This window comes from Mus caroli, unplaced genomic scaffold, assembly GCF_978045245.1.
Source record: "Mus caroli unplaced genomic scaffold, Mus_caroli_1 scaffold_5, whole genome shotgun sequence".
Classification (NCBI taxonomy): Eukaryota; Metazoa; Chordata; class Mammalia; order Rodentia; family Muridae; genus Mus; species Mus caroli.
Window position 1 is genome coordinate 73853725 of NW_028227260.1, and position 26444 is coordinate 73880168.

General features: G+C 38.8%; 1 protein-coding gene across 12 annotated transcripts in view; it reads left to right on the forward strand.

Annotated features, from left to right (window-relative positions):
- The window catches only part of Arhgef9 (Cdc42 guanine nucleotide exchange factor 9), a 167519-nt gene that overhangs the window by 115113 nt on the left and 25962 nt on the right, over positions 1 to 26444 (forward strand). For all 12 annotated transcript variants that reach the window (XM_085838115.1, XM_085838122.1, XM_085838118.1 and 9 more), the window contains 2 exons: positions 16283 to 16515; positions 20633 to 20762. In XM_085838115.1, the coding sequence (XP_085694241.1) occupies positions 16283 to 16515; positions 20633 to 20762 (363 nt within the window). The remainder of the gene's footprint in view (positions 1 to 16282; positions 16516 to 20632; positions 20763 to 26444) is intronic.

Consider the following 26444-nt stretch of genomic DNA (forward strand, 5'->3'; position numbering starts at 1 on the left):
CCCTAGCACTTACTGACTTGCTGCCACTTATTCAGAGATGTCTTCCAGCCCTTAGGTGCAGGAGTATTGTAGATGTATGTACATGTTGGGCCTGGCTCCCCAAAATCACTTGGACTCTACATTGTGACATGTTGTAGTTTTCTATTTTATAATACCTCAAGGAATTGTATTATTTGATATTTACCTATCCAGCATGCTTTTTATGTAGTTATGCATTTTATATGTAATAACAACAATAAATAGGTCATTTATTTAATTGGGAGGAGGCATGGGAGGTGTTAGAGAGAAGGAACATGAGAGGACTTGGAGAGAGAACAGGGAGGAGTGATGCAGTTATATTTTAATTAAAAAGTGAATTAAAACTACTTCAGCACAGTGTGGTGACATACATCTTTAATTCCAGCGCTAAAGAGACAGAAGCAGGTAGATCATTGTGTACATGGTTAACAATAAGATCTTATATTTCACAACTGGGAGGTAATAACCAAGGACCTAAAAAACAGCCTATATAATGTTCTGGCAATATCTTGGGTAACCCTGATGAACAACCCAAAAGAGGGCTTCTTGTGCATGGTGTTGATGTGTTTTGTTTTGTTTTGTTTTGTTTTGTTTTGTTTTGTTTTGTTTTGTTTTTGATGGTCTATGGAAGGAGTATTGCCAGCCAAGATAGGGAATTTTCATTTAAATTTTGTATGTATATTTATTCATAGATTTACATGTATTGGGGGTGTTTTAGGTAGATAGATAATAGTTTGATTCCTTGTGACATTTTTCAGGCATCCTTACTAGTAACTCTTATCATTCTTCTGTAATTATATCCCTTCCCCCTCCCTAATTAAAGCTGCCTATTTTCCCATCTCCCATTTGAGATCACTTGTACCCTAGCATTCTAGTGTTCCTTCCTGCCTCCACAGTGTTCCATTTTTACTTGTCTGATTTTTGTGGTTACTCAAAGTTCTGTACTTATATCTGAAGATATGGAGCTAGGAACCACATCTGAAAGAGACCATGCAGTGTTTGTCTTTCTGTATCTGAGTTACCTCATTGCACATTATCTTTTCTAGCTTCATCCATTTACCTGAAAATTTTATGATTTCATTTTTCCTTATATTCATATATATATATATATATATATCACCTTTATAGTACCCATTCATCAGTGAAGAACATTACAGTTATTTCCATTTCCTAGCTATCATAAACAGAGCACCAGTAAGCATGGATGAGCAGGTATCTGTGGACTAGGCTGTCACATCCTTTAGGCATATGACAAGGAGTGGTAGAGCTGAGTCATAAGGCAGATGTAATTTTAGCTTTTTGAGGAATCTCCAGAGCTGGCTGGACAGGTTTAAGATAGCATCAACTGTGAATTGGGCTCCCTTTAGCCACATCCCCTCAAGCATTTCCTCTTGGTTGTTTTGTTCATCTTTTCCATTCTTACTGGGCAAAGGTGAAATCTCAAAATGGTTTAGATTGCATTGTCCCGATTGCTAGGGACAATGAACATTAAAAAAAAAAAAAACAAAAACAAAAAACTCTATTCTTTTTTTGGTTTCTTCTTTTGAGAATTGTGTTCATTTTTTGAATGGGTCATTTTTTTCCCAAATCTTTGTTTGTGTGTGTGTTTTTTTTAACTTGTTATATATACTAACCATTTATCAGAGGTATAAACTGGACATGATTCCCCTTCTGTGGGCTTCCTTTTCAGATTGTTGCCTTTTTAATTTTAAGTTGTTTGTTTTGTTTTGTTTTAGCTGCACAGAAGTTGTTTGTTTGTTTGTTTGTTTGTTTGTTTGATGAGGTCTATTGAAGCCTTAATTCCTGGACAAACAGAGTCCTGTTCCTACATCTAGCTATCATTTAGGGTACTGCTTATGTTTTCATCTAGCTGTTTTAGTTCTTTGGGGTTCACAGTCAAGTCTTTGTTTGGAATTAGTTTTTGTACAGGGTCATAGATGTGATAAGGAATGTGATAAGAATTGCATGGAATCTGTAAATGGCTTTTGGTAGAAGGGTCATTTTCACAATATTAATTCTACCAATCCATAAGCATGGGGTATCTTTCTATTTTCTAGTATCTTTCTCTCTTTCTTCAGAGGTTTAGAGTTTTTATCAGAGCGGTCATTCACCTCCTTGGTTTAGTTTACTCCTACGCTTTATTTTCTATGAGGCTGTTGTAAATGGGATCTCTTTCCCTGTGTTTGTTATTGGAGTATAGAAAATCTATGCATTTGTGCAAGATGATTTTGTATCCTGTCATTTTGGTGAAAGTGTTTTCATTTTGAGAAGTTTTCTGATACATTTGTGAGATCTCTCATGTATAACATAATGCTACATACAAATAAGAATTGTTTTGTTTCTTCTTTTCCCATTTGTATCCTTTTAATTTCCTTCTTTTCTCTTATTTCTGGTTCTTTGATCACAATATTTAAAAGGAGTGGGAATAGAGGTTCTCTCTGTCTCATTACTAACTTCAGTTAGATTATTTTGAGCTTTTCACCACATAGGATTATGTTGACTATGGGTTTATAATATATAGGTTAGGTTATGTTGAAGTTGTTCCCTCTTGTTCTACTCTCCCTGAGGCTTTTATCATGAAGTAATATTAGATTTAGTCAAAGGCCTCTTTGCGATGCATTTATTATGATGATCATGGGATTTTTCTTTTCAAGTCCACTTGTGTAGTTTGTAATTATTGACTTGGATATGTTGAACCATCCCTGCATGTCCAGGATAAAGCTAACTTGTCCATAGTATATAATCTTTCTGATATATGTCTATATTCATTTGCAAGTATTTTATTGAGTACTTTAAAGTCTATGTTCATCAGGGGTATTGTACTAAAGCCTTCTTTTTGTATTGTCTTTATTTGGATTGGGCTTTAGAGTGATGCTGGCTTTGTAGAAGGAGGTTGGGCGTGCTCCTGATAGTTCTTGTCTTTTTAAAAAACAATAGTTTATAATGTCAGGCCTTGGAGCCTCCCCTTGAATTGGATTCCAATTTGGTCCAGTCACTGGGCCCCTTTTCTCTCAATCTCTTCTCCATTTTGTCCCTGTAATTCTTTTAGACAGAGACAATTCTGGGTCAGAGTTTGTGACTGTAGCATGGGAACCCCTGTCCTTCTACTGGAGGTGGACTCTACTTACGAGTTCCCTCTCCCCACTGTTGGGCATTTCATCTAAGGTCCCCCTGACACTATTACTGATGCTATGGTGTGCTTACAGACAGGAGGCTAGCATGGCTGCCCTCTGAGAGGCCCAACAAGCAGATAAAAGAGTCAGATGCAGATACTTAAACCCAAAAAATGGACAGAAGCCAGGAACCCCTATGGCTGAATTAGGGAAAAGCTGGAAGAAATTGTGGAGGAGGGTGACCCCATAGGAAGATCAGTAATCTCAACTAACCTGGACTCCCAAGATCTCTTAGACACTGAGCACCAAACAAGCAGCATACACTAGCTGATATGAGGTCCCTGACACATACATCAGAGGACTACCTTGTCTGGCCTCAGTGCGAGAAGATACATCTAACTCTTGAGAGACTTTAGGACTCAGGGAGTGGGGAGATCTGGGGGTGGGTGGGATGGGGGGAAAGGAATGGGATGAGGATCTGTCTGAGGGTGGACTGGAAGGGGAATAATGACTGGACTATAAAAAAGATTAAAGAATAATAAAAAAGAACAACAACAAGGAAAAAAATCAAAAACAAAATGAAACAAAACAAAACAAAAACTCACTAGTTTAAGAAGGACTGACTGTAGATCTTTGAATGTCCGGTCTAATTCCCCTGTGAATCCATCCGGCTCTAGGACTATTTTAGCTGGAAGGCTATTTCAATATCTTCTCCTTTGTTACACAGCTGTTTAGGTTGTTGATCTCTTCTTGGTTTCATTTTAGTGGATTGGCTTAATCTAGAAATTCATGTCTTTCTTTTAGGTATTCCAACTTAATGGAATACAGGGTTTTGGTTTTGGTTTTTTATGTTCTAAAGTTTTTTGTTATTGTTCTTTTGGTTTGGTTTTGGTATCTGTTGTAATGTTTCCTGTTCCATTCTCATTTTGTTAATTTGGGTCATTGGTTTTTGTTTTTGTTTTTCCATTTGGTTAGTTGGGCCAAGGGTCTGTTAATTTTATTTACTCCAAGAACCTTAATTTTGTTGATTCTTTGTATTTTCCTAATTTATTAATTTGTACTGTGATATTTATTATTTTTGTGCAATCAACCAAATTTGGATTTGGTTTATACTTGTTTTACCAAATTTTTTGTTGGGTCCTTATATCGTTTATTTGTGCTTTTTTCTTATATTTTAGTATAGACATTTGAAGCATAAACTTTCCTGTAGCACTCCATTTAGTTCCAGGAAATATTTTATCTCTTCTTAGACCCATCCATCATGAATGGATATGTTGCTTGACCTGCATGAGTTTTTATTTATTAGAGATTTGTTTGCTATTGGTTTTAAGTTTTCTTGCATTATTGTCAGATAGGATACATGAGGTTATTTGAATCTTTCTGAATTTGTGAATTTTTTTTTTGTCCCAGGATGTGGTCCATTTTAGAAAAGCTTATATGTGCTGCTGAACAAAATGTGTATTCTTTGGTGTATGGCTGAAATATTCTGGATATTTTTGTTAGTACATTTGATGTAGATCACTTAATTCTGATGTTTCTATGATTTTTTTTTGTCTAAATGGATAAAGTGCTATTAGTGTGTTGATGTTTTTCTATGTCTTTAATTCCAGCAATACATTTTTTTAATGAAATTGGGTGCACCAGAGTTTGGTGAATATATATATATATATATATATATATATATATATATATATATATAATAGTAATGTCTTCTTGGTTAACTATTTACTTATTAGAAAGAAGTTTCCCTCTTTAATTTTTCTGATTTGTTTTAGTTTGAAGTCTATTTTCCCAGATTTTTTTTTAATTTTTAATATTTTTATTACATATTTTCCTCAATTACATTTCCAATGCTGTCCCAAAAGTCCCCCATAGCGCCCCCCACTTCCCTACCCACCCATTCTCATTCTTTTGGCCCTGGCATTCCCCTATATTGGGGCATATAAAGTTTGCAAGTCCAATGGGCCTCTCTTTCCATTGATGGCCGACTAGGTCATCTTTCGATACATATGCAGCTAGAGACAAGAGCTCCGGGGTTCTGGTTAGTACATCATGTTGTTCCAACAATAGGGTTGCAGATCCCTTTAGCTCCTTGGGTACTTTCTCTAGCTTCTCCATTGGGAGCCCTGTGATACATCCAATAGCTGACTGTGAACATCCACTCCATCGTCTCACAAGACACAGCTATATTTGGGTCCTTTCAGCAAAATCTTGCTAGTGTATGCAATGGTGTCCGCGTTTAGAAGCTGATTATGGGATGGATCCCTGGATACGGCAGTCTCTAAATGGTCCATCCTTTCATCACAGCTACGAACTTTGTCTCTGTAACTCCTTCCCTGGGTGATTTGTTCCCAATTCTAAGAAGGTGCACAGTGTCCACACTTTGGTCTTCATTCTTCTTGAGTTTCATGCGTTTAGCAAATTGTATCTTATATCTTGGGTATCCTAAGTTTGGGGCTAATATCCACTTATCAGTGAATACATATTGTGTGAGTTCTTTTGTGATTGTGTTACTTCACTCAAGATGATGCCCTCCAGGTCCATCCATTTGGCTAGGAATTTCATAAATTCATTCTTTTTAATAGCTGAGTAGTACTCCATTGTGTAAATGTACCATAATTTCTGTATCCATTCCTCTGTTGAGGGACATCTGGGTTCTTTCCAGCTTCTGGCTATTATAAATAGGGCTGCTATGAACATAGTGGAGCATGTGTCCTTTTTACCGGTTGGGACATCTTCTGGATATATGCCCAGGAGAGGTATTGCTGGATCCTCAGGTAGTACTATGTCCAATTTTCTGAGGAACCGCCAGACTGATTTCCAGAGTGGTTGTACAAGCTTGCAATCCCACCAACAATGGAGGAGTGTTCCTCTTTCTCCACATCCTCGCCAGCATCTGCTGTCACCTGAATTTTTGATCTTAGCCATTCTGACTGGTGTGAGGTGGAATCTCAGGGTTGTTTTGATTTGCATTTCCCTGATGATTAAGGATGTTGAACATTTTTTCAGGTGCTTCTCTGCCATTCTGTATTCCTCAGGTGAGAATTCTTTGTTCAGTTCTGAGCCCCATTTTTAATGGGGTTATTTGACTTTCTGGAGTTCACCTTCTTGAGTTCTTTATATATATTGGATATTAGTCCCTTATCTGATTTAGGATAGGTGAAGATCCTTTCCCAATCTGTTGGTGGTTTTTTTGTCTTATTGATGGTGTCTTTAGCCTTGCAGAAGCTTTGTAGTTTCATGAGATCCCACTTGTCAATTCTCGATCTTACAGCACAAGCCATTATTGTTCTATTCAGGAATTTTTCCCCTGTGCCCATATCTTCAAGGCTTTTCCCCACTTTCTCCTCTATAAGTTTCAGTGTCTCTGGTTTTATGTGAAGTTCCTTGATCCACTTAGACTTGACCTTAGTACAAGGAGATAGGAATGGATCGATTCGCATTCTTCTACATGTTTTTTTTTTTGTTTTATTTATTTATTTATTTATTTATTTATTTTATTACGTATTTCCTCAATTACATTTCCAATGCTATCCCAAAAGTCCCCCATACCCCCCTTCCCTACCCACCCATTCCCATTCTTTTGGCCCTGGCATTCCCCTGTATTGGGGCATATAAAGTTTGCTAGTCCAATGGGCCTCTCTTTCCAGTGATGGCCAACTAGGCCATCTTTCAATAAGGAAATTCACAAAGATGTCATCTCAATTCCAAATAACTATGCCCTAAATGTAAGAGCATTCACATTTATAAAATAAATGTTACTAAGGCTTAAATCACATATTGAATCCCACACATTATTAGTGAGAGACTTTATTTTTTTTTTTTTACTTTTTTTTTTATTACATATTTTCCTCAATTACATTTCCAATGCTATCCCAAAAGTCCCCCATAGCGCCCCCCCACTTCCCTACCCACCCATTCCCATTCTTTTGGCCCTGGCATTCCCCTATATTGGGGCATATAAAGTTTGCAAGTCCAATGGGCCTCTCTTTCCATTGATGGCCGACTAGGCCATCTTTCCATACATATGCCGCTAGAGACAAGAGCTCCGGGGTTCTGGTTAGTACATCATGTTGTTCCAACATAGGGTTGCAGATCCCTTTAGCTCCTTGGTTACTTTCTCTAGCTTCTCCATTGGGAGCCCTGTGATACATCCAATAGCTAACTGTGAACATCCACTCCTGTGTTTGCTAGGCCCCGGCATCATCTCACAAGAGACAGCTATATTTGGGTCCTTTCAGCAAAATATTGCTAGTGTATGCAATGGTGTCAGCGTTTAGAAGCTGATTATGGGATGGATCCCTGGATACAGCAGTCTCTAAATGGTCCATCCTTTCATCACAGCTACGAACTTTGTCTCTGTAACTCCTTCCCTGGGTGTTTTGTTCCCAATTCTAAGAAGGGGCACAGTGTCCACACTTTGGTCTTCATTCTTCTTGAGTTTCATGCGTTTAGCAAATTGTATCTTATATCTTGGGTATCCTAAGTTTTGGGCTAATATCCACTTATCAGTGAATACATATTGTGTGAGTTCTTTTGTGATTGTGTTACTTCACTCAAGATGATGCCCTCCAGGTCCATCCATTTGGCTAGGAATTTCATAAATTCATTCTTTTTAATAGCTGAGTAGTACTCCATTGTGTAAATGTACCATAATTTCTGTATCCATTCCTCTGTTGAGGGATATCTGGGTTCTTTCCAGCTTCTGGCTATTATAAATAGGGCTGCTATGAACATAGTGGAGCATGTGTCCTTTTTACCGGTTGGGACATCTTCTGGATATATGCCCAGGAGAGGTATTGCTGGATCCTCAGGTAGTACTATGTCCAATTTTCTGAGGAACCGCCAGACTGATTTCCAGAGTGGTTGTACAAGCTTGCAATCCCACCAACAATGGAGGAGTGTTCCTCTTTCTCCACATCCTCGCCAGCATCTGCTGTCACCTGAATTTTTGATCTTAGCCATTCTGACTGGTGTGAGGTGGAATCTCTGGGTTGTTTTGATTTGCATTTCCCTGATGATTAAGGATGTTGAACATTTTTTCAGGTGTTTCTCTTCCATTCTGTATTCCTCAGGTGAGAATTCTTTGTTCAGTTCTGAGCCCCATTTTTTAATAGGGTTATTTGACTTTCTGGAGTCCACCTTCTTGAGTTCTTTATATATATTGGATATTAGTCCCTTATCTGATTTAGGATAGGTGAAGATCCTTTCCCAATCTGTTGGTGGTTTTTTTGTCTTATTGATGGTGTCTTTAGCCTTGCAGAAGCTTTGTAGTTTCATGAGGTCCCACTTGTCAATTCTCGATCTTACAGCACAAGCCATTACTGTTCTATTCAGGAATTTTTCCCCTGTGCCCATATCTTCAAGGCTTTTCCCCACATTCTCCTCTATAAGTTTCAGTGTCTCTGGTTTTATGTGAAGATCCTTGATCCACTTAGACTTGACCTTAGTACAAGGAGATAGGAATGGATCGATTCGCATTCTTCTACATGTTAACAACCAGTTGTGCCAGCACCATTTGTTGAAAATGCTGTCTTTCTTCCACTGGATGTTTTTAGCTCCCTTGTCGAAGATCAAGTGACCGTAGGTGTGTGGGTTCATTTCTGGGTCTTCAATTCTATTCCATTGGTCTATTTGTCTGTCACTATACCAGTACCATGCAGTTTTTATCACAATTGCTCTGTAGTAGAGCTTTAGGTCTGGCATGGTGATTCCACCAGAGGTTCTTGTATCCTTGAGAAGAGTTTTTGCTATCCTAGGTTTTTTGTTATTCCAGATGAATTTGCAGATTGCACTTTCTAATTCGTTGAAGAATTGATTTGGAATTTTGATGGGGATTGCATTGAATCTGTAGATTGCTTTTGGCAAGATAGCCATTTTTACAATGTTGATCCTGCCAATCCATGAGCATGGGAGATCTTTCCATCTTCTGAGATCTTCTAGAATTTCTTTCTTCAGAGACTTGAAGTTTTTATTATACAGATCTTTCACTTCCTTAGTTAGAGTCACGCCAAGATATTTAATATTATTTGTGACTATTGAAAAGGGTGTTGTTTCCCTAATTTCTTTCTCAGCCTGTTTATTCTTTGTGTAGAGAAAGGCCATTGATTTGTTTGAGTTAATTTTATATCCATCTACTTCACCGAAGTTGTTTATCAGGCTTAGGAGTTCTCTGGTGGAATTTTTAGGGTCACTTATATATACTATCATATCATCTGCAAAGAGTGATATTTTGACTTCATCTTTTCCAATTTGTATCCCTTTGATCTCCTTTTGTTGTCGAATTGCTCTGGCTAGGACTTCAAGTACAATGTTGAATAGGTATGGAGAAAGTGGACAGCCTTGTCTAGTCCCTGATTTTAGAGGGATTGCTTCAAGCTTCTCACCATTTACTTTGATGTTGGCTACTGGTTTGCTGTAGATTGCTTTTATCATGTTTAGGTATGGGCCTTGAATTCCTGATCTTTCCAAGACTTTTATCATGAATGGGTGTTGGATCTTGTCAAATGCTTTTTCCGCATCTAACGAGATGACCATGTGGTTTTTGTCTTTGAGTTTGTTTATATACTGGATTACGTTGATGGATTTCCGTATATTGAACCATCCCTGCATCCCTGGGATGAAACCTACTTGGTCAGGATGGATGATTGTTTTGATGTGTTCTTGGATTCGGTTAGCAAGAACTTTATTGAGGATTTTTGCATCAATATTCATAAGGGATATTGGTCTGAAGTTTTCTATCTTTGTTGGGTCTTTTTGTGGTTTAGGTATCAGAGTAATTGTGGCTTCATAGAATGAGTTGGGTAGAGTACCTTCTGTTTCTATTTTGTGGAATAGTTTGTGAAGAACTGGGATTAGATCTTCTTTGAAGGTCTGATAGAACTCTGCACTAAACCCATCTGGTCCTGGGCTTTTTTTAGTTGGGAGACTATTAATGACTGCTTCTATTTCTTTGGGGGATATAGGGCTGTTTAGATCATTAACCTGATCTTGATTCATCTTTGGTACCTGGTATCTGTCTAGGAACTTCTCCATTTCATCCAGGTTCTCCAGTTTTGTTGAGTATAGCCTTTGGTACAAGGATCTGATGGTGTTTTGGATGTCTTCAGGATCTGTTGTTATGTCTCCTTTTTCATTTCTGATTTTGTTAATTAGGATGCTTTCCCTGTGCCCTCTAGTGAGTCTGGCTAAGGGTTTATCTATCTTGTTGATTTTCTCAAAGAACCAGCTCCTTGATTGGTTGATTCTTTGAATAGTTTTTCTTGTTTCCACTTGGTTGATTTCGCCCCTGAGTTTGATTATTTCCTGCCGTCTACTCCTCTTGGGTGAATTTGCTTCCTTTTGTTCTAGTGCTTTTAGGTATGTTGTCAAGCTGCTAATGTGTGCTCTCTCTAGTTTCCTTTTGGAGGCACTCAGAGCTATGAGTTTTCCTATTAGAAATGCTTTCATTGGGTCCCATAAGTTTGGGTATGTTGTGGCTTCATTTTCATTGAATTCTAAAAAGTCCTTAATTTCTTTCTTTATTCCTTCCTTGACCAAGGTATCATTGAGAAGAGTGTTGTTCAGTTTCCACGTGAAGGTTGGCTTTCTATTATTTATTTTGTTATTGAAGATCAGCCTTAGTCCATGGTGATCTGATAGGATGCATGGGACAATTTCAATATTTTTGTATCTGTTGAGGCCTGTTTTGTGACCAATTATATGGTCAATTCTGGAGAAGGTACCATGAGGTGCTGAGAAGAAGGTATATCCTTTTGTTTTAGGATAGAATGTTCTGTAGATATCTGCCAGATCCATTTGATTCATAATTTCTCTTAGTTTCTCTGTGTCCCTGTTTAGTTTCTGTTTCCATGATCTGTCCATTGGTGAAAGTGGTGTGTTGAAGTCTCCCACTATTATTGTATGAGGTGCAATGTGTGCTTTGAGATTTACTAAAGTTTCTTTAATGAATGTGGCTGCCTTTTTATTTGGAGCATAGATATTCAGGATTGATAGTTCCTCTTGGAGGATTTTACCTTTGATGAGTATGATGTGTTCCTCCCTCTCTTTTTTAATGACTTTGGGTTGGAAGTCAATCTTATCAGATATTAGAATGGCTACTCCAGCTTGTTTCTTCATACCATTTGCTTGGAAAATTGTTTTCCAGCCTTTCATTCTGAGGTAGTGTCTATCTTTTTCTCTGAGATGAGTTTCCTGTAAGCAGCAAAATGTTGGGTCTTGTTTGTGTAGCCAGTTTGTTAGTCTATGTCTTTTTATCGGGGAGTTGAGTCCATTGATATTAAGAGATATTAAGGAAAAGTAATTGTTGTTTCCTGTTATTTTTGTTGTTAAAGTTGGCATTCTGTTCTTGTGGCTGTCTTCTTTTAGGTTTGTTGAGGGATTACCTTCTTGTTGTTTCTAGGGTGTGGTTTCTGTCCTTGTATTGGTTTTTTTCTGTTCTTATCCTTTGAAGGGCTGGATTCGTGGAGAGATAATGTGTGAATTTGGTTTTGTCGTGGAATACTTTGGTTTCTCCATCTATGTTAATTGAGAGTTTGGCTGGGTATAGTAGCCTGGGCTGGAATTTGTGTTCTTTTAGTGTCTGTATAACATCCGTCCAGGATCTTCTGGCTTTCATAGTCTCTGGTGAAAAATCTGGTGTAATTCTGATAGGCTTGCCTTTATATGTTACTTGGCCTTTTTCTCTTACTGCTTTTAGTATTCTATCTTTATTTAGAGCATTTGTTGTTCTGATTATTATGTGTCGGGAGGTATTTCTTTTCTGGTCCAGTCTATTTGGAGTTCTGTAGGCTTCTTGTATGTTCATGGGCATCTCTTTCTTTAGATTTGGGAAGTTTTCTTCTATAATTTTGTTGAAGATGTTTGCTGGTCCTTTGAGTTGAAAATCTTCATTCTCATTCACTCCTATTATCCGTAGGTTTGGTCTTCTCATTGTGTCTTGTATTTCTTGGATGTTTTGAGTTAGGATCTTTTTGCATTTTACATTTTCCTTGATTGTTGTGCCGATGTTCTCTATGGAATCTTCTGCACCTGAGATTCTCTCTTCCATCTCTTGTATTCTGTTGCTGATGCTCGCATCTATGATCCCAGATTTCTTTCCTAGGGTTTCTATCTCCAGTGTTGCCTCATTTTGGGTTTTCTTTATTGTGTCTACTTCCCTTTTTAGGTCTAGTATGGTTTTGTTCATTTCCATCATCTGTTTGGATGTGTTTTCCTGTTTTTCATTAAGGACTTCTACCTGTTTGATTATGTTATCCTGTTTTTCTTTAAGGATTTGTAACTCTTTAGCAGTGTTCTCCTGCAATTCTTTAAGGGATTTTTGTGCTTCCTCTTTATTGTCTTCTACCTGTTTACCAGTGTTCCTTTGTATTTCTTTAAGTGTGTTATTAAAGTCCTTCTTGAAGTCCTCTACCATCATCAGGAGATATGCTTTTATATCCGTGTCTAGCTTTTCCGGTGTGTTGGGGTGCCCTGGACTGGGCGAAGTGGGAGTGCTGGGTTCTGATGATGGTGAGTGGTCTTGGTTTCTGTTAGTAAGATTATTACGTTTACCTTTCGCCATCTGGTAATCTCTGGGGTTAGTTGTTGTCGTTGTCACTGTTTAAAGATTGGAGCAGAAGCTGTGTTCCACTCACCAGCAGTCTCAAAATCCTGTGGCGGGGGTCGTGGGTAGCTGGCAGTACCCCGGTGCTGGTCCAGCCGGAAGAGGCCTGTGGTCCTACTCAGGCCGGTTTTCTGCTTCCCTAACTAATGCAGTCTCAGGTCCCGCCGGCAATTGGATTGGAGCAGAAGCTGTGTTCCACTCTCTAGAAGTCTTAAGATCCTGTGGCGGGTGTTGTGGGTAGCTGGCGAGTGTCAGCCAACCCTGCGCCCTAGCTAACCCGGTGCTTTTCTGACCGGAAGAGGCTTGTGGCCCTATGTAGGCCGGATTTCTCCCTCCCCAACCAAAGCAGTCTCAGGTCCCGCGTGATTGGACTGGAGCAGAAGCTGTGTTCCACTCACCAGCAGTCTCAAAATCCTGTGGCGGGGGTTGTGGGTAGCTGGCGAGTGTCAGCCGACCCTGCGCCCTAGCTACCCTGGTGCTTTTCTGATCGGAAGAGGCTTGTGGCTCTATGTAGGCCGGATTTCTCTCTCCCCAACCAGAGCAGTCTCAGGTCCCGCGTGATTGGACTGGAGCAGAAGCTGTGTTCCACTCACCAGCAGTCTCAAAATCCTGTGGCGGGGGTCGTGGGTAGCTGGCGGGTGTCAGCCGACCCTGCGCTCTAGCTACCCCGGTGCTGATCTGGCTGGATGAGGCCTGTGGCCCTACTCTGGCCGGTTTCTGCTTCCCTAACTAATGCAGTCTCAGGTCCCGCGCGCAATTGGATTGGAGCAGAAGCTGTGTTCCACTCTCCAGAAGTCTTAAGATCCTGTGGCGGGTGTTGTGGGTAGCTGGCGAGTGTCCTATTTTCCCAGATGTTAGGATAGTTAGTATAGGACTGTTTCTGCCTGGTCCTTTTTGAGGAGAATGCTTTTGTCTGTTCTCTTACTCTTCTTTAAAGCTAATGTGTTTCTTATAAACAGTAGATAGCTTTGTTTTTTGATCCATTCAGTCAGCCTATATCTTTTGATTGGAGAATTGATGTCATTGCTATTTAGAGTTATTACTGAAATGTGTATGTTAATTGTGGTCATTGTGTTGTTAATTTTTGGTGGATTTTGTGTGTGTGTGTGTGTGTGTGTGTGTGTGTGTGTGCGTGCACACACACACGCACATGATTTTTAGTAGTGCTTTGGGTTTTGATAATCATGGTTCATATTTCTTTCAACAGTTTCTTGGCTGTGTTCATTTCTCTTTTCTACCCAAAATATTGTTTGCCTGTATTTTCCTTACATTTGATCTGGTAGATTTATTTTTTCTCTTTTAAAATATTTATTTTTATTTTGTATGTGTTAATGTTTTTTCCACATGTAAACATGGAGGTTAAAAGAGTGTTGGGTTCCCTGGAACTGGAGTCAGGAAGGGATGGGATGAGTGGCATTGGGGTGGTTGATGTTATATCATGACTTTTTTTTTTTTTCTGTTTCAACGAAGGCAGAGAGTTTTGCGGGATAAGTCTAGGTTAGTTACTGTGTTCTTTTTGTATTTTAAATACCTTGTTCCATGTTTTTCTGGCTTTCAAAGTTTCCGTTAATAGCTGAGCTGTTATTCTTTTTATTTATTGTGTTTTCCTTTTTATATGGCTACTGTTTTGATTAGTTTTTTCTTTGTTCTATACACTTAGTGTTTTAACTATTGCAGACCATGGGGATTTTCTTTCATATTTTTGTCTATTTGATGTTTTGTGTACTTCTTAGATCTTCAAGGGTGTGATTTTCCTTAGTACAGGGAAGTTTTCTTCTATGGTATCTATCCTTCTTTCTCATCTATTCTTATAATTAATTGAAAGTTATCTACTGCAGGTTAGTGGCAGGAATGAGAAGTCCTGTCTTAACACTTACGGGTTGAGGATGTTTCAGTCTTTGGTGGTCTGACTAGCTCAGGGCACTGGATGTAGAACCAAACTAGACTAGTGATTTGGGGAGGGTGTGTGGTGGCAAACTAACCTGTCTAGGCCCTGGAGAGGCTAATTCTTACATTTTTAAAGATACACAAAAAATGTTATCTTGCAGAATGTTGATTTGGTTGTTTGTTTTACATTTTGAACAAATTCTAGTTGTTCTCAAGATCAGCAAGTAACGTGTGGTTTTTCTCTTGATCACAGGCCCTTGTTACAATAGGTACCTTACTTATAATAATTATTCAACTTCAATTCTGATTCTTGATATTTGGTTTTAGCAACAGAAATCAGATATACCTGACAAAAACTGTATTTTGGAAGAAAGATAGTCCCATAACATTACATATTTATTAAATGTCTTGGCCGTTTTTAGTTTCTTCTTTTGGTACTCAGGTCCAATCTATCAGAAAATCTACTGAGTGCTTTCTCAGCTTGTATCCCCAATGCAAATATTTCTTGCTGTTTGCCCTTGGCCATTGTTATCCACAGTATCTGGTTTGCTGTAGTGGCTTTATAACTATTATTAGTGTAGTTCACTAGCCCTGAGATCATCTGCTTGATTTGTAATACAATAGCAACCAACTGGCCATTCTTGTTTCTATGTAATGGGTGTACACACACATCATTGTATGAGCATATGAGATATCTCTAGAACACAACAATTTCATTCTTTCCTCAAGATCCATAGTCTATATTCTTGCTTTCTGTATTTTTCCAGATAGCTATGTGGTTCTTTCCCATTTCTTCTTCAAATATAATGTAAAAATTTTCTTGGAACTTTGTACATGAATACTACGTCTATATAACTCCTGCCTTTCTCTCCCCTGGCTCCTATGATCTCCCTCTTCCTCCAAAAATTGTGATCAATTATATATATGTATATATATATATATATGCATATATGTACATTTGTATATGCAATCTACTAAATTCATTGAATGTGGCTCATCTGTACATATGTCTAGGGCTAACCCTTTGGAATTAGACAACATATGCAGGAGTTCATTCTTAGATGGAGAGCAACCATTGAGCACATGAAGCTCTTTATCCAGGGGTAGGGTCCAAAGTGGAATTGGCATGTCACCTGGTATTGTCATAATGCTGGTCTTGTTCAACCATGTTAACATTTCATGAGCATATTTTCTTTGTTCCATCTAGGGGATGCTATCTATCAGCAGATATTCTGGGCCTCTGACCTTTATCGTTAATAATTTTTTCAGGAAAACGTCATTATACTCTTTAGAGTTCATCTCAGTTGCAGAATATGTTAGTTTGTCATTGCAAGAAGTAGAATTTGTGATTCATTTCTTCTAATGGTTACTAGAATTTTATTTGCAATATTCTGTTTCTTCTTGTTATGTTTAGCCTCCCTTAACCATCCAGAACTGTTTTACTGTTCCCACTTCCTCATTATTGCTAAATTAACTTTATAATTGGTTTGTATAGCTACCAACTGTGTAGCTATCTTTTAATATTTTTATTATAAATTATGACTCAAATGAAAACTGGCATTACCTTAGTATCTTTACATATGAAAATTTGTCTTTCTATTATTTTAAAACTTCTTTAAAGGTCTCAGAGCCTTTATTTTTCCTCTTCTTTTCTCTACAGCAAGATGGATTCTGGATATATTCTGAATATTGTAACAACCACCTGGATGCCTGCATGGAACTCTCCAAGCTGATGAAGGACAGCCGCTATCAACACTTCTTTGAGGCCTGCCGCCTCTTGCAGCAGATGATCGACATTGCTATTGATGGTTTTCTTTTGACTCCAGTACAGAAGATCTGCAAATATCCCTTACAATTGGCCGAGCTCCTAAAGTATACTGCCCAAGACCACAGGTAAGCCATTTTAAGGACACAGAAGGAAACAGCTTTGAAATATTGCCACCATTTGACAATATGCATCTTTTTCTATTCCTGAGCCTATCGTTACTTTATCTATAAAGTAGGATATATTCCTGCTTACTCCACAAGCCCTAGAGAGTTGCTTATAAAGTTGTGAACTAGTCTGTACACAAAGTCACATACATGATCTTATATGTAACTTATACCCCACCTTCATGGACTACAGCTTCCAGCTTGGCTTTTAATACTAGGGTTAGCCTCGTGAATCAAACTTGACAGAGTAAGTGCTTAACCATTTATTTCATTCTGTTTGGAAGACTCAAATGTCCTGCTGATATCCTTCCTAACTTGTACCAATCCTACATTCTTTCAATAAAGCTAATTCCCTTGTTTGCTTACTTGGCTTTTCTATGCTTTTTTTTTAATCCACCCACTGTACATTGTATATAGACTTAGAATATAGTTGAGGGAAAACAGATTGAGACTTTTCTTGAAGGTTTTAATTTCTTTAATATTTAAGTATTTTTCTTTCTTGTTTCTTCATCATCTTCCTCTTCTACCTTCTCCCCTTCCTCCTCCTTCTCCCCCCTCCTCTTGCTCCTCCTCCTTCATTGAGACTGAATATGTCTGCCTAGACTGCAGCTCATTATATAGATGAACCAAGTTGGTCTCTAGCTAAAATATACTTGCCTCCTGAGTGCTAGGATTAAAGGCATGTGCCCTCACACTCCACAGTTCTTAAATATTTTCAAGGGAAATAACCCAACAAAGGCTATGAAGGCTATCTCGTTGAGTGGAAGTAATGCATTTCATCTCTTAGCAGTATGGTATATGCTAAAAATCATGCCCATCGATGGTGACAACTTACAGTTTCTAGCCTGACTTTATTTGGTATGAAACTTCTGACTTTGGACTTGTTGGTTTAAATACTCTTAGCACTCATTTTTATTAGATATTTTCTTCATTTACATTTCAAATGCTATCCCAAAAGTCCCCTATAAGAAGAAATAAGTTCCTTGCTCAAATTCCCCAAGCTTTCATCCTGACATATTTGAAAATAAAATATAAGCACATCATTTTCCTACTCCATCTCCTCCCCCTTACCCTTCTTAATGTCTTTTCCTCTGCTCCCACATGTCCCCTTCTTTTTTAATGATTCTTGTTATATATATATATATATGAATACAACCTGCTGGATCCATTGTATGTTTGTTGCCTGAATATGTGTTTCTATGGCTAATTGTTTGGTGTTGGATAATCAATCTGTGTTGTGTCCAGCCAGCAGATCACAGCCTGGGTTCTAGCCTGGAAAGGCATTTTGGAAACCTGGAAGAGAAGAGGGGCTAGGCGGCGAGAGAAGGGAATGAAGCTAAGACAACATTCTGATCAAAGCTCAATTTTACTATTTTCAGACACTCAGTTATAAAAAAAGGGAGAGGGAACCCGATTTCCCGCCAAACAATCTCGGGGTCCAGTAGCAGGACAAACACGTGTGTGCCTTCAAGCAGCAAAGGCAGGGTCCAGCAATAGGCGTGGCAGGACGAATGAACAGGAAGCTCCACCCTTGAACAAGCAGGTTCAAGCAGGTGGAAAAAGGGAGACCACAAATCTGGAGGCTTATCGCTTCCTCATCTATTTCCAATGATGAAGGCTCATGGTCACAGATTATTTGGCAATTTCTACATCAACTTCCAATATTTCCTTATTAGACATCTACCACTTAACTTAAGGATACCTGGTCTCATGACTGTGAGCTAAAGACAGACAGGAGTAGCAATATGCTAAAGGAAGAAGAGGATAAAGACAAAAGACAAAGCCATAGAAAAACTGTTTTTCAGGTCTCAGGAGCTATATTAAGATGCCCCAAACAAGTTTTAGAGTGTTAGAGACTTAACCTGATAGAAATATCTGAAATGAGACAGCCAGAGTAGTCTCTGAAGTAGAAGACTGGATGAAAAGTGATAGGAAATAAATGAAATTCTATTTGCTTATGAAAGTATGTCATAATTACCCCTTACCTAAAGTAAGAAGAAAAGGGGAAATATAAATGTCATGGTTAGTTGATATGTCTAAAACTAGAAAATCTTGGTTCCGTCACTCCCAATAATGGGTGGTAGCCAACCATCGTAGCCATTTTCTTGTTGGTGTGTTCACTTTTAAAGCTAGTGGTACAGATCAGATGTGATAGCATTTATTCTTGAACCATTGTAAGAAAAGACAGCCAGCTAAAATGGCAAGACTAACAATTATAGGACCACAGCCATGATTGTCTAATACTTGTGGTCAGGAAGAGGACTTTCTTATCACCAACGTCCAATTGAATGTCATGTTTGTGATGTCCTTGGAGGATTAAGATAATAACTAATACAACTGAGGAACTAAATTTTTAGCTTATTGAAGTTTAATTAAATATGACTATGGTACCACTCTGAATGGGATAATTCTATGATTACCTCCCAGAAAGTGGATTGAAATACTGGTACCCTCAAATCAATAAAAGGAAAGACATAGGGGATAGGGAACTGGGCCTGAAGATCTGCAGTACTTATTTCTGTCATTACTGCCGATACTGTAATTACAGTTCTGTCTAACTGGCTTGGTCATTCTTGTCAAAGAGAGACACTGACAGTGTTAATGAGCTCACAGATCATCCATAGAGAGGAACAAGCAATGTGACAAGATGCATAATGTGATAGTGGGAACAAACGTGAAGTTTTACAGGTGAATCTGAGCAATCAACAGTTCAAGAACTGGTTGAGAGATTCATCTCCTAGAAAGCATGTTTTGAAAGCCTTAGACAGTATAATTAGTCGGTAATTACACTCAGTATGGCTGACTCATCATAATACCAGAAAACATTCTAAGGTTCGAAATTTGAGTACTTCTAGCTGTCTTGAGAAAGAATAATTTGGTTAAGAGAAAAGTCTGTTACTACAGTGGATCAAATGCAATAGTGTTTGAGGTCTATAGTTCTGGAATGTGTGCAAAGTACAAATTAGAGTCATGGATGGTACCTAAGAGGAGGTGTTGCATGGTATCTGTCCTGGCATCTAGAGCTCCCCTTCTTTGACTTGTTCCATTATTCCATTCTCCAATACATTAATAACAGGGAAACAACATTTTTACATCCTTTCTCACAACTATTTTTCCAATCAGTGCTGGGAGAGTATAAAGGCTACAACCACAAGATAGTTTAGCTTTACTGAAAGAAGATATTAATACTGAGCTGTAATTAATCTTATTGCCTTCTCAGGTCATCCTGTCTGTGTCAAGTGGCTGGAGTCGCACTTTCAGTCTGCCTTTTATAATAGCTATTCAATTGGAAATCAGGACAGACAGCAGACAAAATTGGATAGAATGATATAACTCTCAACACAAATTATCAAATGTTTCTAGAAGCTGGGATATAGATTGTACTTCTCAGACCAAGAATTCTGTGGGAGATATCCTGTATCATAGCTATCACAAGAGAAATGCTTAATACTTAAATACTTAATCTTATGAATTAAGAGTAAAATAGTATGTATGGATGAGTGCATTTATTTACTAAACCCATCAATAAATTCTGCCAAAATCTCCCCATTTTCTGCATGAGAAAATTGAATCAAGTGCGAGTGACACTTGCTAAAGACAACACTGCTAGTTAGTGATAAAACTGGGGGTGAACTCAAGAGTCTGGCTTCAAATTATGTGTTCTCATGCATTATCATATACTGATCTCCTCATTGTACCAGAAGAAAAATAGCACTATTATTCCATGGTGACCACAATGACGCCTTAGAAATGCAGATAGAAGAGATGACTAGGATGTCTGGACTATACTATGTATAATGCTTCTGTCTTGTTCCTTGGCTGGTTTTATCAGGTAAGACACAAATAGAGAGGTATAAAATTTGAAGAGATCTATTCCCTTTGAAAAGAGTTTACAGGTAGGATATCTATGAGGCCGGTATGGTTTTTGTATGAACATAAGTCACATAGTCATCTAAAAATAGGACTGGAAATTACTATCTGATAATCCAGACTCTTACTAAGGAGGAAGAATAGAATGGATTTAGGAGTGTCGTATTGCACATTGGTTCATCCACATTTCACTCTTATTTCCTCACAGTGATTACAGATACGTTGCAGCTGCTTTGGCTGTCATGAGAAATGTGACTCAGCAGATCAATGAACGCAAACGACGTCTGGAGAATATTGACAAGATCGCGCAATGGCAGGCCTCTGTCCTAGACTGGGAGGTAGGCCCTTTATTAACAGGGGTTTGGGGAGGCCCCACTTGCTTGTTGAATAAGCTATAACTAGCATCCTGGCCAAGCTCTGTTTTCATCATTATTCTAAAAATATTCTGTCACCTAGTCATCCCAGTGTGGACACCCACAGTTTCTTTGAACTTAGAGAGGAAGTGACTGAAATCGTCAAGCTTTCCTTGCCAAATGTCACAAACTAGGAGTGATGACACTTCTTACTCATCTCTCAGGCCCAGGTTGTATGACCTGATAGCATGTAGGCTGACATAACCAAGATGGAAATGTCAGCAGGAAGGAAGTGGCATTTAAAAACGTTGTGGTGAGAGTAGAGAAGTAGATCCAGGACCTTTCCGTATGGCCTTCAACTCAGGTAGAATTTTCTGTGTTTAAATAACTGTATTTCCTTTAACATTTCAAATTGCTTAGTCTATCTCAAGGTGACCTACGGTATAAGGGTTAACAAAGAGTTGATAAATGTTCAGACAAAATCTTTGTTCTTCTACTTCTATTCTTCCTAGTGTGGATGATTTAAAAACACCACAATAATTATCAGTTGACACATTTTTATTCTGTTTGATAGATAATGTCTTCTAAGGGTAGAATACCAGTGATACCTTGAGATATAAAAATAAAATACAATGTATATGTATAGATAGAGGGCAAGAGGGCAGAATGTATACATATTTTCATATATTTAAACCCTTGCTTATAAGGAGATGCCATCACTGGCCCAGAATTAAAAGAAAGTAATGGATTCTCCTTTCATTGGGAAACCTTGAGAACCTATTTTCCCTTGAACAGAGAAAGGTAGGATGAGTAACACGAAGACAATTGTTGTCTTGGTCAGGTCGACTATTTGGCTAGAGAATAAAAACTCTTGCTTTAAATCAGTGTCTGTGTTTTTCTCCTCCTCTTTTCCTCATGAATATTCAGATCTCTTTACTTATCTCTAGTTACCATTTCAGTCATCTGCCATATCCTATGGAGACTACTCTACCCCTCATAAATCCTAAAAAGTAAGGAGATAAGTTAAATTGTCATGTATCCTTTAAAGAGATTACAGCTTACAGCAGTTTAGATTAGAATGGAGGAGAGCCTGTTTCCAAGGACCGTAGTTTCTGGAAATTTTCCATTTCTGAGCTCTGTGGTTCAGAGATTTGGATGAGCTGTCATTTCACTCTTTCACGTTAAATCATTCTCTTCAGCTTCCCCCACCCCTGAAGATGTTCAGAAAGTGCTCGTGTTTGTACCTCATGTTTGAGAACTAAATCATGTGGCTATAATTTTCTCTTTATGGTATCTCTCCCTTTCTTGCCTGCTTGTTTAATACCTGATGCCCTATTCTTGTCTGCTTGTTTAAAACCTGATGTCCTATTCTTGTTTACTATTGGATGGTATAATCCAAAGAAACCAGAAGATGGTTTCTAGCCAACACAGTATGATGGATACAGAAAAGGTATCCATTTAAAAGTGAAGGTGAATAAATAAAGTGTACTTCTTGGTCCAAAAGATTAAACATAGGCCCAGGTAAATTTATTACTTCTTTACACTTACTGACATAAGTTGACTCAGGCACCATTGAAGATTAAACTGGTTAATAAGGGTTACATTTTGTTTTACCATTCTTTCAGTACTGCTCTACCTTTTGACCTTAAAACCTGACATTTTTCATCAACAAATATATTGGGTCTTATTGAGAGCTATCCTGAGATGCAAGCAGCGTATGGGCCACAGGTTAGATTAGATATGCCTGCTAGGCCGTTCAGGCCACAGCTCCAATATCAATTATCCTGTAATCAGGTAAATGAAGCTGAAAAAATGGGTTGTTAGAATTAATTAGACTGAAATGAAGTCTGTTCCTTGAGACATTGGCTTCACAAAAAGTATATGAAAAACTTGCAGGAAAGCCCTGGGCAGGGTTTAATGGTCACTGTTCATCTCTTAACCATTGGTTTCTTCACTAACAGATTGTTGAATACTTACTCAGTATCGGGCATCATTCTGTGTTCTAGAGATGTGTTAAGTGGTGGATCAGTTTCTATGCTTTATGTTTCAATAAGGAAGAAAAACAACATAAGAATTTCATCATCAGATATGGATAGGGAATATGGAGAAAATAACGTATTTTAGGCTAAAGTAATATAAGAATTACCAAAGGGGACAACATTTGAGAAAAGACCTAAAGGAGATGAAGGATAAAAATCATGTGGCCTTTTTGCAGCAGAGCATCTAAGGTGGAAGGAAGCCCCTGAAATCCCACAGTTAATGTTCCAAGCAAAAGAAAGAGGCCAGTGTCGCTGGGGGGAAGGCAGAAGATTGTATATGAATAATGGGAGGTCAGATTATATATCCTTAAAGGGCTTTGGCTTTAAGTTTGGGTGGAAGGCACTGGAGGATATTGAGCAAATATATGACAGTAGGAGACTTGCCTTGTGAACAGCCCCTCTTTGTCTGGCCCCTGCCAGCCATTACAGAATCTGAGATGAGTCAGACATGGCCTTATTCATCTAGAGCAGGCACATAGGAAAGTGAAATGTTTGCAGTAAATGCTGGAAAGAATGAAGAACCCCATAAAGGCAGTGGGAGTAAATTGCATTTTGTGGACAAGATAAAGGGATGGATGGTGCAAGGTGAGGCAGAAGAGACAAGAATGAAAGCTCTAAACAGTGAGAGCACCCTTTCTCTTATGTAAACATAACTTTCCCTCACACAAACATATTTGGTACTTTCAAGTAGTCATGTGGAGTGGATCAAACAGGACCTGCTTAAACTGCTTCCCAGGGACACAGAGTGAGTTAACACAGTCATTTTAACAGATTCATCTTACTAATCTTCCCAATGTAGCAAATTTTTCTGATAGACAAGGTACCATCATTCAAGAGCAGTCTTGTAGTTAGGCACATGGGATTCTGAACTTGGTTGTAACTTTAATTTTTTTCAATGTCTACTTTTAGTGATAGCTCTTAAACATTTGAACCTCCCTTCTAGCCCACCACTCACAAAGGTAGTGGAAAAGGAAGGATATGGGGTAAATGGGGAAATGGACTTGTTTAGAATGTGATCTTTGGAGCAAATCTTCTTTTTTATTAGATATTTTCTTCATTTACATTTCAAATGCTATCCCAAAAGTCCCCTATACCCTCCCCCCGCCCTGCTCCCCAACCCACCCACTCCCACTTCCTGTCGCTGGCATTCCCCTGTACTGGGGCATATGATCTTCACAGGACCAAGGGCCTCTCCTCCAAATGATGGCTGACTAGGCCATCTTCTGCTACATATGCAGCTAGAGACAAGAGCTCTGGAGGTACTGGCTAGTTCATATTGTTGTTCCTTCTATAGGGCTGCAGACCCCTTCAGCTCCTTAGGTACTTTCTCTAATCTTATCTGTGTTGTCAGGAAATCAGCAGTTGAGGTCACAGGAGTCAGCAACGGCAGCTCGATCTATTTGCAAACACTTCACGGATATATGAGCAGTTTAGTTCAATAGAGTCTGAATAGCAAACACAAATCAGCAGCAGTGGCCCAACCTAGCAGAGACAGCCAGGCCTCGGCCTCAGGACAATTCAGCAGGAGGAACCAGGGCCAATAGGAATGCCAGGAAAGGTTCTCTAGTATGTTTCTCTCAGCAAAGCAAAGATCACCAAGGATGTAAGTAAGAGCAACAAGCTTTACACAGCTAGCACTACAAACAAGCCTAGCTCAGCCTCTGTCACTGTCCCTGGAGTCCTGGAATCTGACTGAGCATTTGGGCTCATACCTATAGCCTTAGTGCCTGAGTTGCTTCAGGAGAACTGCAAGTTCCATAGCAACCTGAGCTACAGAGCAAGCTTCAGGCTTACCTAGCCTACATAATAAGATACTGCCTCCAAAATAATCGTGTTTGGCATCAACTTGTGTTGTTAACCAACTTTTATGCATTCTTTCACGTTATTCATATTCAAAGTAGATTGTGGCATGTCTTCCTCTCTTGTGTCAGGAAAGGCTAACTCTCAGAAGTCTTTTCCAGCCCTTTGAATCCCAAGGCTCAGTGCTAGTATATAAACTCAAAAAAAAAGAGACTCTTTTACATTTGTCTTGGACACTTTTGTACCTAAATTTGGATAATAGAATCAAAGCAGTATTTCTTGAGTGGCTTTCAAGTTCTGTTATTAGAAAATAATCCACTGAGATCTCCTTTTCTTTTCAATCTCCCAGACTAGAGGTAATGGTATAATTAAGAATACCATTTCCTGATGTCACTCTTTTTAGCATATTATTCTGCCAGAACTATATGCTTCTGATTATTTCTGAAGAAATATAGAACGTCTACCTTTAATCTAATCTTGAACCTTGGGTATAAACCTAGCATTTTAAGGCAAAGCTATCAGAGCTGGTACTGGACATATCAATTTTCTTTTACCACATTTAACAGCTGGCAAACAGACTGAGGGAGAGGAAGGACTGGACATCTGGACAGTTTTGAGTCTAGAAGCAATATAATTTATGATAAAGAGTAAACATGCTCTCTGGAGATGGATGAGGATTAGGTTGAACATCTGTAGCCAATAAGCTTCATAATCCTGCCCTATCACTTGACCTTTTGGTACTTGAAGTAAAATTGGTGCAAGATTTTTCATGCAAATTGGTGTCAGAATTCTTGTGAGGCACAAAAGACAGAGTGAAAAACAGTACCTTGCACAATATTGGTACCACGTATGGCCCCTGGAGTGATGAGTTCTCTTTCCTGAGCCACTGCTCCTTATTTCCACCTTCACATAGGCTAAAGCATGTGTTGAAAAGTTTCTAATTTTATTGTAAAATTTTTTCTCCCTATTGCATTTTTTATATGCAAAACAGAACATTTTCCACTACCTTTTCAGGCTTAGTGAGAGACCAGGTTGGAACTGAGGGACTGGAGCACAAAAGAGATTCATAAAAGATAGCAAGGAAGAGAAAAGAGAATGCCTGCCTGTCTGACTGTCTGACTGTCTGACTGACTGACTGACTGACTGACTGAGGGTCTCATTTAGGCTCCGAGTAAATAAGAATACAGGAGGAATGGAAGGAGGCAAAGAGAAGAAGGAACACTGACTGACTAAGGGATATTCTTATTTAACCCCATAGTAAATAAGAAAATGAGTCTTCTCACTTACAGAACCATAAACCTTCTTTTTAATTAGATATTTTCTTTATTTAACATTTCAAATGTTATCCCCTTTCCTAGTTTCCCCTCCAAAAATCCCCTATCCCTTCCCCCTTCTCCCTGCTCCCCAGCCTACCCACTCCCATTCCCAGTCCTGGCATTCCCCTATACTGGGGCATCGAACCTTCACAGTACCTAAGGCCTCTCCTCCCATTGATGACCGACTAGGCCATCCTCATCTACATATACAGCTAGAGCCACATGTCCTACCATGTGTGTTCTTTGATTGGTTGTTTAGTTCCAAGGATCTCTGGGGGTACTGATTAGTTCGTATTGATGTTCCTTCTATGGGGCTTCAGATACCTTCAGCTCCTTGGGTCCTTTCTCTAGCTCCTTCACAGAAGAACACACATGGCATGCACACACTGATAAGTGGATATTAGCCCAGAAGCTCAGAATCCTTCTTACAAGGGGGAACAAAATACCTATGGAAGGAGTTACAGAGACAAAGCTCAGAGCAAAGACTGAAGGAACAACCATCCAGAGACTGC